General features: G+C 38.5%; 1 protein-coding gene across 1 annotated transcript in view; it reads left to right on the top strand.

Annotated features, from left to right (window-relative positions):
- The first annotated feature begins 12,600 nt into the window (after positions 1 to 12,600).
- NUBPL (nucleotide binding protein-like) overlaps positions 12,601 to 13,119 on the top strand; it is a 79,925-nt gene continuing 79,406 nt past the window's right edge. The window contains exon 1 of the mRNA XM_009993928.1: positions 12,601 to 12,825. Coding sequence (XP_009992230.1) covers positions 12,601 to 12,825 — 225 coding nt within the window. The remainder of the gene's footprint in view (positions 12,826 to 13,119) is intronic.

Raw genomic sequence — 13,119 nt, forward strand, 5'->3', positions numbered from 1 at the left:
GGGCCGGGCCGGGCGCTGCCGCCTTTCCGCCCCCGCGGGCCCCTGTTAATCTGAATATTGTTTGTCGGTTACTTCTTTAAAAACAACGTTTGTGTTTCAGGTGACTGAGATGAACCTGTCAAGTCGGAGCGGTTCTCTTCGATGATGCTGCTTTGGCGCAGAGGGATCAGAAAAAAATGCAGGTGAAGGGACCTGGATAGCTAGGGATGAAAGTAATTACCTGAAAAAAGTGCATAGTTCTGGAATGAGGTCCCATTGCTAATGAGAAAAGTTAAAGTACTGAACCTTTTTATTTTCTTTCAGGTTTTCATACCCTAATACTCATCAAATAGCTGTGAATTGAGAAGAGTTTTGGTTTCCTCCTGCCTGTCAATTCTGACAGATACAAGTTTTTCATAACATTGGCTTCAGCAAAGTCAGGATAAGGTGATGCAGAATTCAGTGACTCTGAATGCATTTCAAGACTGAACATTTTATTTTTACAGTGTGTTAAAAAAAAAAAAAAAAGTCATACATAGCAGTGTGGGTAAGAAGCCAAATTTTATTACCTAGCATCAATCATAGGAGTAAGATTACTGAAGATTACTGTTGCACAGCAAGGGGCAATGTGCACTCATGAGTAGCCAGCGTTACACGTAAGGATATATTCAGCTTCTGTCATTTAAAAATAAAATTCTGTCTGGCATTAGTGTTCATTGAAGTTGCTCTTCCCAAAGCAAACCCATATGGAAGGAGATTGCACTAGGTGGTTAGTGCATAAACTAGCTCATTTTTGCTAGCTGTAGGGTATTGTTAAATATGAGCTGTTATTACTTAAACTCAACTAATTTTATTTAAAATACCTTCTGTTCATTTACTCTAAAGCTGATTCCCAGACTCATTAAGAAGAGTTTAATGAGTCAGGAATCAATTTAAAATTAGGGTCTTTTCCATATATACTTGTGATATATATTGATTGTTCAGGAAAATGGATTATACTACAGTCTGAGTAAAACATGTAAGCAGATTATAAAAGGATATTAATATACAAGGATATTGATCTTTGCTGCAGTACCATTATTTACACCAGGATTTGCTTAAGAAAATGTATTCATACGCTAGTTCCAACACAAATGCATGTGAAACAATGTATAGAAAAATTAGTATGACATGTCTTCTTGGAATTACGTCATAGTTTCCTTGGGAAGCCAAATTAATTTTGTTGTGAAGCATCTTGAATTTCTGGATTTGTACTGTCCCACAGTTACGTTAAAGACCTATTTGTATGCCAAAGAACAAAAGTAAAATTTGTTGGTTAAATTTTAGGTGAGAGTTTGGATTTGACTGTGTTTTATATATAGAATACAACCTCCTGACATCTAAAGAATATATCCATATTTAAATGATATTTTTATCAGTTTCCATATGAAGACATTTTTCTGCATGTTTTGACAGCTGTCCCAAAGTATTTCTAGTATCCTCTCAGCTTGTTGCTACTCGAGCAGGTATTTTGAGAATGGTATCCAGAAGACATTTCTGGTTATTTTCACATCAGTTATCTTCCAGAAGAGCAGATGGCAGTATCAACCATTTCTTAGAAATTCAGTGGACATTTGTGACTAGTTGTGCATATTTCCTGTGTGTTTCATGGAATGAATCTTCCTGTGAAGAGGGGGATGGGCACTGAGAGCTCTGCCTCTGCAGGTATTTGGCTTTCTCCTGTTTTATCAATGGATGAAATGCTGAAGGTCTCTTGGTACCAAAATGATTTCAAGTCTTTAATTCTTCCCTAGGGATTACTTTTTTTTTTTTTTTTTGGTTAGCTTTTAGTTTGGTGTTCCACACCATTTAGCAGAGGCCATAGTTGACAGGAACTCTGAAGGACAAAGATGCATCTTGGATGTTACTCCTTTTTCTGCAGTGTTTGAAACTATGATCAAAGGTCTTTTGAGCAGCTCTCACATCAACAGAGTGCCCCTAGGTAGTGTCATTTGTTTTGAAGAGAAACTATACAAAGCTGCAGTGGCAAAGATACAAAATAGGTTGATGGTAAGGGTTATATCTTGGTTGAACTACCTCTTGAGGGACACACACAGCTGAAAGGCTGCAGAGTGTCAAGGAAAGAATTGGATTTAAATTATTTATTTTCTCCATTGTCCAGTGTGGAACTCTCTCTTCCCACACATATAGAGATTTAAAAAAAAAAAAAAAAAAGAAAAAGAAGAAAGCAACTAGCAGGGTACATGTAAGGAAAGAAAAGAGTACTTAGATAACTCACTTAGAGGCATTTAGTACAGAAGTACAGAATCACAGGTGGATGCCACCACTGCTGTGAGGATGAGACAGGACTGATGTACTCTGCTGCGCTAGCTAGTAGAGGTTGCTGTTAGAACACTCTTTTTCATCATCAGACATGGCCTGTAAAGTGCAGTTTACAGCTATGAATTGAAAATTTCCATTAAGAGAAAAAAATTGCACAAAATACTTTTTAAGCTGGGATTAATGTTTAAGTAAAGTAAATTTTTAATTTGACCCTGTTGGAAAACCAAAGCAATTTTCCAAATAAAGAAAAAGATACATAATATCTTTAGTCTAAAGATGTTAAAACTGCCACAAGACAGCTCAGAATGATAGTGTGTTTTGGTTTTAAAGTGATTTTTATTATCTTATATCCTGAACTGAGGCAAGTAATTTGCTTCAGGGTTAGTATACCTCTTTAGCTCTTCCAGAAGAGCCAATTTATTGTCCCCACAAAAGTCCAAATTGTTTCTAGTGAAGGTATTCCTGTTGTTGAACATCAATCCTGTGATTTGAGCAATTGATTTTATGCTTGTTTAAAGTACACAGCAAAAAATAAATACACTTTTAAAAAGGTTAGTGTTTTGTTTAGTCCTTCATACAGTTATAAAACAGATTCTGAAATGTGTTAAATTAGAGTATTGAAAGTTAATTAAATTTCAGAACAAAATAACAGATTTGACATGACGGCTCTGTCAGGTGCCATTACAACTTTTCTAAGCAAGAACCAGAAATTTGGCTCTATTGGGGGAGAAGAAAAAGGTAGCCAAATAAAGACTTGCAATCTGCTTGATTACCATGATTGCCTAAAGGAAATAAGAACACTTTTAATCACAATTTCTTTATCTACAGGTGTCAGGCATGTTCTTTTGCCTGTGACATTTTAACTGTTTTTTCCCTGCTTGGGTGTCTCCAGTACCAAGCCTATGTCTGCATGAGTAACAGACATTAATGTTAAAGAGACTTCTGTCTCCTGCTCCAATGAAATAAACTTGAGTAGTGGGAGTAGCCCACCTATCGTATGTACCATAAGGCCTAATTTTAACATCTCATATGGGTTAGAAGCAGTATCATTTTTTTCACTGAAATGAGCTAATTTAATAAGCTACAGTCTCAAACCTGCCTTGAGCACAGCCAACCTTGAGTTTCAACACAACATTCTCGATTCTGGAATTCAGAGGGAGGTTGTACAGAGCCACCAAACTGACTCTGGGAGGAGTCCCTCAAAGGTCAGCAGTTTTCTGCTCTTGTTTAGGAATGGTACTGCCAGATCCAGGCTGATCTGTGTCTTTGTACTTGCTTCCCTCATCTCTTGAGTTTGGGATCTGGGTTCTACACAACAGGAGTGCATGGCAGCAACTTGCATATAGGACAGTAACTGAAGCAGTGTTGAGGGAAAAAGGACCCACCTACCTATAAAAAATTAACCTTATGGTCATGGAGCAAACTGGGAGGACTAAGAGTGCTAGATGAGAGTCTGCAGCTGTACTGGCTGCTTGCTATCCCTGAGCAAGCTTGGTATATGCACTCAGCCCAGCTTTGATCCATGAAACTGCTTCTTGTGCTCCATATGGAGTTACTGACCATGTATCTGCACAGAGCCTGGCACTGGTCTGGTAGCATGGTAGGTGGTTGGTCTGTGTTGCTTCAATCACTGAGCTAACCCATGCCTGACTGATCAAGGTGGGCATTGCAAATCTGTTGCAGGCACTGTGGAGCACATGTCCTACATTATTTTATTTCCTTCATTCATGGGGTTGGTTTGGTGCAGACCCAAGGGGGCTCCACCGAGTGTTTTTGCTGTGCTCCAGTCCCTCTATTATTGGTCCCTGTTATGCGGGACACTGTCCTCTACCCCTGCCTTAGAAAGGAATTACACTCTGTTCTCTTCCCCAGGTATTGCTGCATCACTGCTCTCTTCACCTTTTAAACACTTTTACAATAGCAATTAGTACTACAGTGATATGTTTTTGTTACTTAATTTCATTTTTTTTAGTTTCTCTGAGAAATTTTGATGGTAATGTGAGCATCTTGCTAAGAAAAAAAGTTGCATCAGTATCTTCTAGGAGCTAGAACTTGAGTTTCCATGTTTTCAACAGATGCCATATGTAAAATTATCAGAATACTGGCACAAAGCATCACATGGATTGAGACGTGGCTCTTTCTGCTCCTTTCACAAACAGTAGGAAAGGTAATTTATTATTCTCTATGTACCTGGAGGACTCCTGCTTCCAGTTACTGTTGGGTGTGTAGGTATAATCAGGCTGCATATAATATTTTTTTAAACTATTTTTATTTTTATTATTTATATGGAGCTGTTACCACAACTTCAGGCCAAAAGCTTTCTACTTCAGCCACAGCTCCTATCATTTTTTCCCCCCTCAGGCATACTGATCCTTAGCTAGTCAGGAAAGCATGTGCACAAATGATAGGTCATCTCTTTCATCATCAGACATGGCCTGTAAAGTGCAGTTTACAGCTATGAATTGAAAATTTCCATTAAGAGAAAAAAATTGCACAAAATACTTTTTAAGCTGGGATTAATGTTTAAGTAAAGTAAATTTTTAATTTGACCCTGTTGGAAAACCAAAGCAATTTTCCAAATAAAGAAAAAGATACATAATATCTTTAGTCTAAAGATGTTAAAACTGCCACAAGACAGCTCAGAATGATAGTGTGTTTTGGTTTTAAAGTGATTTTTATTATCTTATATCCTGAACTGAGGCAAGTAATTTGCTTCAGGGTTAGTATACCTCTTTAGCTCTTCCAGAAGAGCCAATTTATTGTCCCCACAAAAGTCCAAATTGTTTCTAGTGAAGGTATTCCTGTTGTTGAACATCAATCCTGTGATTTGAGCAATTGATTTTATGCTTGTTTAAAGTACACAGCAAAAAATAAATACACTTTTAAAAAGGTTAGTGTTTTGTTTAGTCCTTCATACAGTTATAAAACAGATTCTGAAATGTGTTAAATTAGAGTATTGAAAGTTAATTAAATTTCAGAACAAAATAACAGATTTGACATGACGGCTCTGTCAGGTGCCATTACAACTTTTCTAAGCAAGAACCAGAAATTTGGCTCTATTGGGGGAGAAGAAAAAGGTAGCCAAATAAAGACTTGCAATCTGCTTGATTACCATGATTGCCTAAAGGAAATAAGAACACTTTTAATCACAATTTCTTTATCTACAGGTGTCAGGCATGTTCTTTTGCCTGTGACATTTTAACTGTTTTTTCCCTGCTTGGGTGTCTCCAGTACCAAGCCTATGTCTGCATGAGTAACAGACATTAATGTTAAAGAGACTTCTGTCTCCTGCTCCAATGAAATAAACTTGAGTAGTGGGAGTAGCCCACCTATCGTATGTACCATAAGGCCTAATTTTAACATCTCATATGGGTTAGAAGCAGTATCATTTTTTTCACTGAAATGAGCTAATTTAATAAGCTACAGTCTCAAACCTGCCTTGAGCACAGCCAACCTTGAGTTTCAACACAACATTCTCGATTCTGGAATTCAGAGGGAGGTTGTACAGAGCCACCAAACTGACTCTGGGAGGAGTCCCTCAAAGGTCAGCAGTTTTCTGCTCTTGTTTAGGAATGGTACTGCCAGATCCAGGCTGATCTGTGTCTTTGTACTTGCTTCCCTCATCTCTTGAGTTTGGGATCTGGGTTCTACACAACAGGAGTGCATGGCAGCAACTTGCATATAGGACAGTAACTGAAGCAGTGTTGAGGGAAAAAGGACCCACCTACCTATAAAAAATTAACCTTATGGTCATGGAGCAAACTGGGAGGACTAAGAGTGCTAGATGAGAGTCTGCAGCTGTACTGGCTGCTTGCTATCCCTGAGCAAGCTTGGTATATGCACTCAGCCCAGCTTTGATCCATGAAACTGCTTCTTGTGCTCCATATGGAGTTACTGACCATGTATCTGCACAGAGCCTGGCACTGGTCTGGTAGCATGGTAGGTGGTTGGTCTGTGTTGCTTCAATCACTGAGCTAACCCATGCCTGACTGATCAAGGTGGGCATTGCAAATCTGTTGCAGGCACTGTGGAGCACATGTCCTACATTATTTTATTTCCTTCATTCATGGGGTTGGTTTGGTGCAGACCCAAGGGGGCTCCACCGAGTGTTTTTGCTGTGCTCCAGTCCCTCTATTATTGGTCCCTGTTATGCGGGACACTGTCCTCTACCCCTGCCTTAGAAAGGAATTACACTCTGTTCTCTTCCCCAGGTATTGCTGCATCACTGCTCTCTTCACCTTTTAAACACTTTTACAATAGCAATTAGTACTACAGTGATATGTTTTTGTTACTTAATTTCATTTTTTTTAGTTTCTCTGAGAAATTTTGATGGTAATGTGAGCATCTTGCTAAGAAAAAAAGTTGCATCAGTATCTTCTAGGAGCTAGAACTTGAGTTTCCATGTTTTCAACAGATGCCATATGTAAAATTATCAGAATACTGGCACAAAGCATCACATGGATTGAGACGTGGCTCTTTCTGCTCCTTTCACAAACAGTAGGAAAGGTAATTTATTATTCTCTATGTACCTGGAGGACTCCTGCTTCCAGTTACTGTTGGGTGTGTAGGTATAATCAGGCTGCATATAATATTTTTTTAAACTATTTTTATTTTTATTATTTATATGGAGCTGTTACCACAACTTCAGGCCAAAAGCTTTCTACTTCAGCCACAGCTCCTATCATTTTTTCCCCCCTCAGGCATACTGATCCTTAGCTAGTCAGGAAAGCATGTGCACAAATGATAGGTCATTAGGAAATTCTCCAAATAGTGAAGCTCTGAAGTAAGCCAAATAGCTGTTTGCTGTGCATCACTGTAAAACTGGGTAAGTTTGAGGAGGCACTAATTATATGCTTGGTCAGTCATTTATCAGTTGTTGGAGCTGTTGTTCCCAGCACACAGCAACCTCTTTCGTGGCATAGTTCAACAAGATTGCCAGAGCTCAATGAGCCAAGCAGGGTTGATGGATTTTGGCATTTTACTCCCTTGGATGCAAGCACATTGCGTTAAACCACAAATGGGTATCTCACTTTGCCGCAGCACAGTGTCATATACATATACATGACGGTGATCTGTGGACTTTTCTTAAAATAGTGTTTTGGAAACTTGTTTAGCTTAGAACAAATGGCAACTCTGAGACTTCCATTTACCATCAGCCTTTAGCTTTTGATGATTTGTTTCAGTTAATACAATAGCGTGTACATAATCTTTACATTTTAACCAACATAAATATAAGGTGATCTTGTTTCCCCTCTGGTCTTGTGGGGGAGGAAAAAAAGATGCTTAATGCAGTGAGCTAAATAATAGAAGGTTGTAAATTCTTATGAATATTCATGGAGTTAAATAAGATAATAGACCACGTGCCATGAAATAACGTGGCTTCCTGCTATGACTTCCAGTGTGGCTTAACATGTTTCAAAAAGCTTCCAGTGTCAATAATAGTTTTTTAATATTTAACTTTCACACTTTTTTAAAACACAATTTTTTAAAAATGGATCTTTCTAAACTCATTTGAGGTGATATTATTGCTTTATTATTTGATGCCTCAGAAGCACTGCAATGATGAAAAGGAGATTTTTCACATAATCTTTTATTGTGTGGTTTTTTTTTAAGCTGCTAAAGGGTCATAGTTTCTTTCTTTTACAATAGATGCAAAATAGCTGCTGCAGAGTGGAAGTAAAATACTTTATCTTCAATATTTGATGTTCTAACAGAATACAAAAATGGTATTAAGTATAACTTTTTCTTAAAGAGCTTTTTATTTCACAGATAATTCTTGGAACTGCTGCAGGCTTACATTTTTATGAATAACCTGGTAAAACAATTAATCTGTAACTTCAGATATTTTAATAAGTTTAATTACAGATATTTAATCTTTCCCTGGATATTCTGTTGCCCGTAGGACAAAAAATAATTGTGTCCTTGTAGTGGCAGTCTGAGTCAGGGCCACATCCAAATTTAAAAAAACCCTAATTTTGGTTCCCACAAATAAATTTCATCACAAATACGAGGTGTTTTAGCTCCTGTTATAGAAAACACAGATCCAATGCACTCCAGAGCTAAGAGAGTGACTGCTCACCTTCAGGTGAACCTTTGGCCTATATCTGTACTAGGAAGTTATTAAATTGCACGAAATATTCTTGGACACTGTAACTCATTTTTTCTTTTAGCAGTTCCTGATACACTTAGGCCAGGGCTCACTAACTAGTAATAAAAAAAAAAATCTGGCACTAGTTCAGCAGTTAAGATGGGCCAGAGCCCATTCTCAAGAAGCAGGTTGCATGATACCACCCTGCTTTGCAAACCTCCTTTCTCTAATGACTTTCATAAGTCCTTAGTGTGAGCTAATAAGCCAAGTGCTGAATTCAACAGTCACTTAGTGTAAAAAAAAAATCTGTATTTTCTATCAATAGTCTGTCCATTTCCTGTAATACCATTATATTTCCTCATGTGAAAGTTTGCTTAGACTGGGTATTAGAAAGAATTTATTTACCAAAAGAGTGATTAGACAGTGGAACAGGCTGCCCAGGGAGGTGGTGGAGTCACCATCCCTGGAAGTATTTAAGAGAACCATAGTGCTTAGCAGCATGATTTAAGCACTGATCAGGTAGATTAGGTTATGGTAGGGGGATTTAGGTTATAGTTGGACTAGATGATCTTCTGGGATGACTCTGTCCAGGGTTAGGGCTCTAGCATTAAGGGTCAAGGTTTAAGCGTCTAGGCGTGTCTAGGTTAAGTGGTCCAGGGTTAAGGGTCTAGGTCTACTGTTATAGGTCTATGATTAAACCTCAAGGGTAAATGATCTAGCTGATGTGGTGGTGTTTAGGTCATAGGCTGGACTTGATGATCTCAAAGGTCTTTTCCAGCCTTGGCAATTCTGTGATTAAAATATCCTCAGAAAAGCAATACACAAACTAATTTGGCTCAATTCTGCCAGACCTTCTTCCTCATTTAGCAAAACAGAAATAAAGGAGACTAATAATTTCTTTCTTAGATTAAGGTTTGGCAAAGCATTCACATAGGATGAAGCTACTTTTATACTTCACATGTTTTTGAAGTGTGCCTTACTGATCTGGCTGGAGCATGTTACCCGCAGGTATGACACCGAGCTCATGTGCATAAAAGCCCTTTCCAAGCCTACACTAGTCTGTGCTGGGCCAGATCCCATATCTCAACATTAAGTAAAGTAACCTAGAAGTTGCTTAAACTTACATGAGGAGCATAAGAAAGATAAAGCTAAGAACTGACACCGGTAGGCATTTTGGCTTGGTTTATTTTGCAGCCTGATCTTTTTTGTCAGCCCTGCAGGAGAATGATAGTCTGGCAAGAGCCATGAGAGCAGCTCTAGCTTAGTCTCAGAGCTGCCAAAGGGAGGAGGTGGCAGCTGTCCTGAGATACAGAGCACGGGCTGAGCCAAGAGGTAACACTAATGAGCCCAGGGCTCAGAAACGAGGGCAGAGCAGCACTGGTAGTTGTTGGGAAAGAGCACAAGAAGTCACAGAGGATTACAATTTTTTTCAAACTAGGCTTAGCTTTAAAAAAGCTTGGGAACAACTGCTCTGGTTTAAGACAGCATGGAAAAAAGGTAAAGTGATCATCCCAGGTGTCCTCCTTGCTCTCCAGCAGTTTTAGGCTCAGATGGAAGCAGAGTCTCCATCTTTTAAAACGGAATCATAGTGAAAGTCTTCCTGGCTTCTCCAGAGTGCCACAACTTCCATAACTCTTCTTTAGGGCATTATATCTTATTTTAGTATACAAAAATATATGGCAGATTATTTAATAATTTAATGTATTCATTTACATTTCTTAATCATACACCACCAGCCTCATTGTCCATCACACGAGCTTTGATAACTGGCCTAAAACTTAACTATCTTATACTTCCTTTCTTCGTGAACCAAGTACTTATCACTATGTGGACAAAAAAAAAAAAGATAAAAAGCAAAATTTTAACCTCCTTATTCTTAATTGTGCCAGGGCTGGCTGACCAGTCAGGGAATGAAACAGAACTGGTGAGATGCCCATGCCACATGCTCACCATGGTATGCTGCGGTATATATTGCTCTGTGGCCAAAGACGGCAAGCACAGTCTGGAAGCTAAAAAAGACTCCTTGGTTTTGAAGAACATTTCTTTAGTATGATTTTTAGTTTAAATTGTGACCAAAATGGAGGGCACATATGAGTAGGAGTTGGCAGCATGTCCTCAGCTTACTATATGATTAATATGCTATGCTGAAGAAACCCAGAAAATAGAGTGGAAATAGAGGGCTCCATCAGCCTTGAAAGCTTGCAGTCTTGATAATATACTAATTTTTTTTAGCTGCTTACTTCCTATTGCTCACAAATCAACCTAATTATCTACCAAGGCATTTTTCAAATGTTAACTCATTTTTAAAATTTGGAGTCATCTGGCAACAAATCTCTCTTAGCTATAGCAGGACACCCTTAATTTATTTTGGATAGCGAAAGAATACATTTAAACACAAGACAATCTAATTTCAGACAAAAATCAATTATATTTTTATCATGTTAGTGTTCAGGGTGTATAGCAATTTAAAGTCTTTGAAATGTTTTCTTACACTTACTTAAATAAAATCTTATCAATTTGCATTAAAATTACACATTGTGTTTTTCATTTTGTTGAACTATTGAAAAGTCTGGAATGGAGTTTTCTGAATGATGCAGAGATTGCCCATAGTTTCCATAAAGATGCAAATCTGGCAGTAAAATCCTTGCTAATTTTTGACTGCATTTTCCTAGACTCATATTTTAGCTCTGTATATGGATGGCAATGACATGTCAGGCAAACAACCTAGACTAATACTTCAAGTGTTAAAATTTAAACAGGAAGCTAAAAGCAATTACGAGAAGTGTATAATTCATAAAACTGGCTTCACAATTAGTAGAGTTGGTGGAATACTACTCATTTAAACTGTAAGGAATGTATTCCACTATTAACACGGTATTTTGAAACTGTGTGCTTTATTGCTGAGCAAATTTTATCCCTTTCTAATGGCCAAATTCTACTTCTCATATCCACATTCAATACAACCTACTGCCTTATTAGCTCCCCTAGTATTTCTAAACCAGTGCTAAAACAAATTCTTAAAACTAGAATTATTGAGAATTGTTCTTTCTTATATGACAGTTTAGAAAACTCCTTTATCTTGCTTTTCTAGAAATCAATTTTATTTTGTACTAGACCAGCTTTAAAAACACAAACCCACAAAAATATTTGTGAGGGCTGCTCCAGTTGGTTAAGCTGTCCTCAGAACCAAAGAGTATATAATGGAACTTTTTTTGCCACTTTATTTGCATGCACTTTGAAGAGATGGATGTCTAAGCTGTATGTCTACCAGTGATCCTGCAGTACCAATATAATTCCTGTGAGATGCAGAGCATTTTGCACTTTAACACTGCCTCCAACTGCTCAAGGTAGGAAAACCAAGTATGCAAATATCTTTCAAGGCAAAAAGTAACCTGGTTTCCTGAGGCAGTGAAAAAAGGCCCTTGAGGCAGATGAATATTATAGTTTTAAAATGAAGTAGCTCTTTGGTTTTCAGTACTCTTTTGCATTTTGGTTTGGCAGTAGGGTAAGTTCTTGGGAGACTATCTGACCCCTTCAGGTGTCTGTGCTAGCTATGCAAAATATGCTCATGTGGGCACAACAAAAATGAGAGGTTGAATGAGAATCACATAAAGGATTGCAAAAAAAAGAATTGGTTTATTGTTGTAATTTTTTTTTATGGTAGCTGAGCACTGGAATAAGCCTTTGAAAATGGTGCTTCTTAGCAAAATGCTTGATTATCACTTTTAATAATACAAATCAAAAAATAACATTTAAAATAGCAGTGAAAATTCCACTCACTAAGAAAGAGATGAAGCATTTAGTATAATGCTTTAAACTGATGTAGAATCCTCTGATCCATTACATATTACAACAGATACCAACAAAGGACACCATGTACACTGTATTTTATCTTTGAAAACTAATGGCAATGAAACTGCCCAGACCTGAATTAGTTCTGAAATACCGCATATGAATAAAGACTATTCATGGAATTGTCGAGAGACCAAATAATGTCAAGCTGATCTAATATCCTTCCACAACATGATTACAAGCCTCGCAGGTGGGAGAGAAGCAGTATATGGTGTGTATCTTAAAGCTTTGTACAAATCTCATGTAACTTTAGGGACAGAAATGTGATTTTGATGAAACCTCTACACAGTGGGCATAAACTGACTGGAAAACCAAAACTATAGCCAGAACAATCACCAGTGCTTCAGCATTATTTTAATATGTATCAGCTGGCATCGGCCCGATACAGATCTCTGTGTTCTTTAAGCAATGACCCAAGTGATGAGAACACAAACCAAGGAGGGACAAAGCTCCTGGCCAACTATTTTATAGGCCAAGATGAAAACTGTAAAGGCATCGAGAAGCTGAAGGAATTCCGTAGCGAAAAACCGAACAAGATTCGGTGGGGACACGGACAAGACAACAGAACAATCTCAAACAAAGCCGTAATTGTTGTTTTGTGGTTTTTTTTTTCCGCCGGGTGTTCTCCCCTCGGGCCCAGTTTTCACACAGACAGCAGCGAGGAGCTGCAGCTTCGCAGTGACACCGCTCGGGACTGTACCGGGAAGGCGCTGGGCTGTTCCAGCAAGGCCCGCGGGCACGGCAGCTCTCAGCGCTAAATCCTCCTTCTTCAGCCACTTCTCTGCTCGCCCCGGCCCTGCTGGGTCCGCCCAGCCCCGCACCTCGGGCTCCAAGCCTCCCGCGGGGCGAGGCCCGGCCCGGCCCGGCCCGGCGCAGGG

The sequence above is a fragment of the Chaetura pelagica genome, unplaced genomic scaffold, assembly GCF_000747805.2.
Source record: "Chaetura pelagica isolate M959 unplaced genomic scaffold, ChaPel_1.0 scaffold11, whole genome shotgun sequence".
NCBI classification, from domain to species: Eukaryota; Metazoa; Chordata; class Aves; order Apodiformes; family Apodidae; genus Chaetura; species Chaetura pelagica.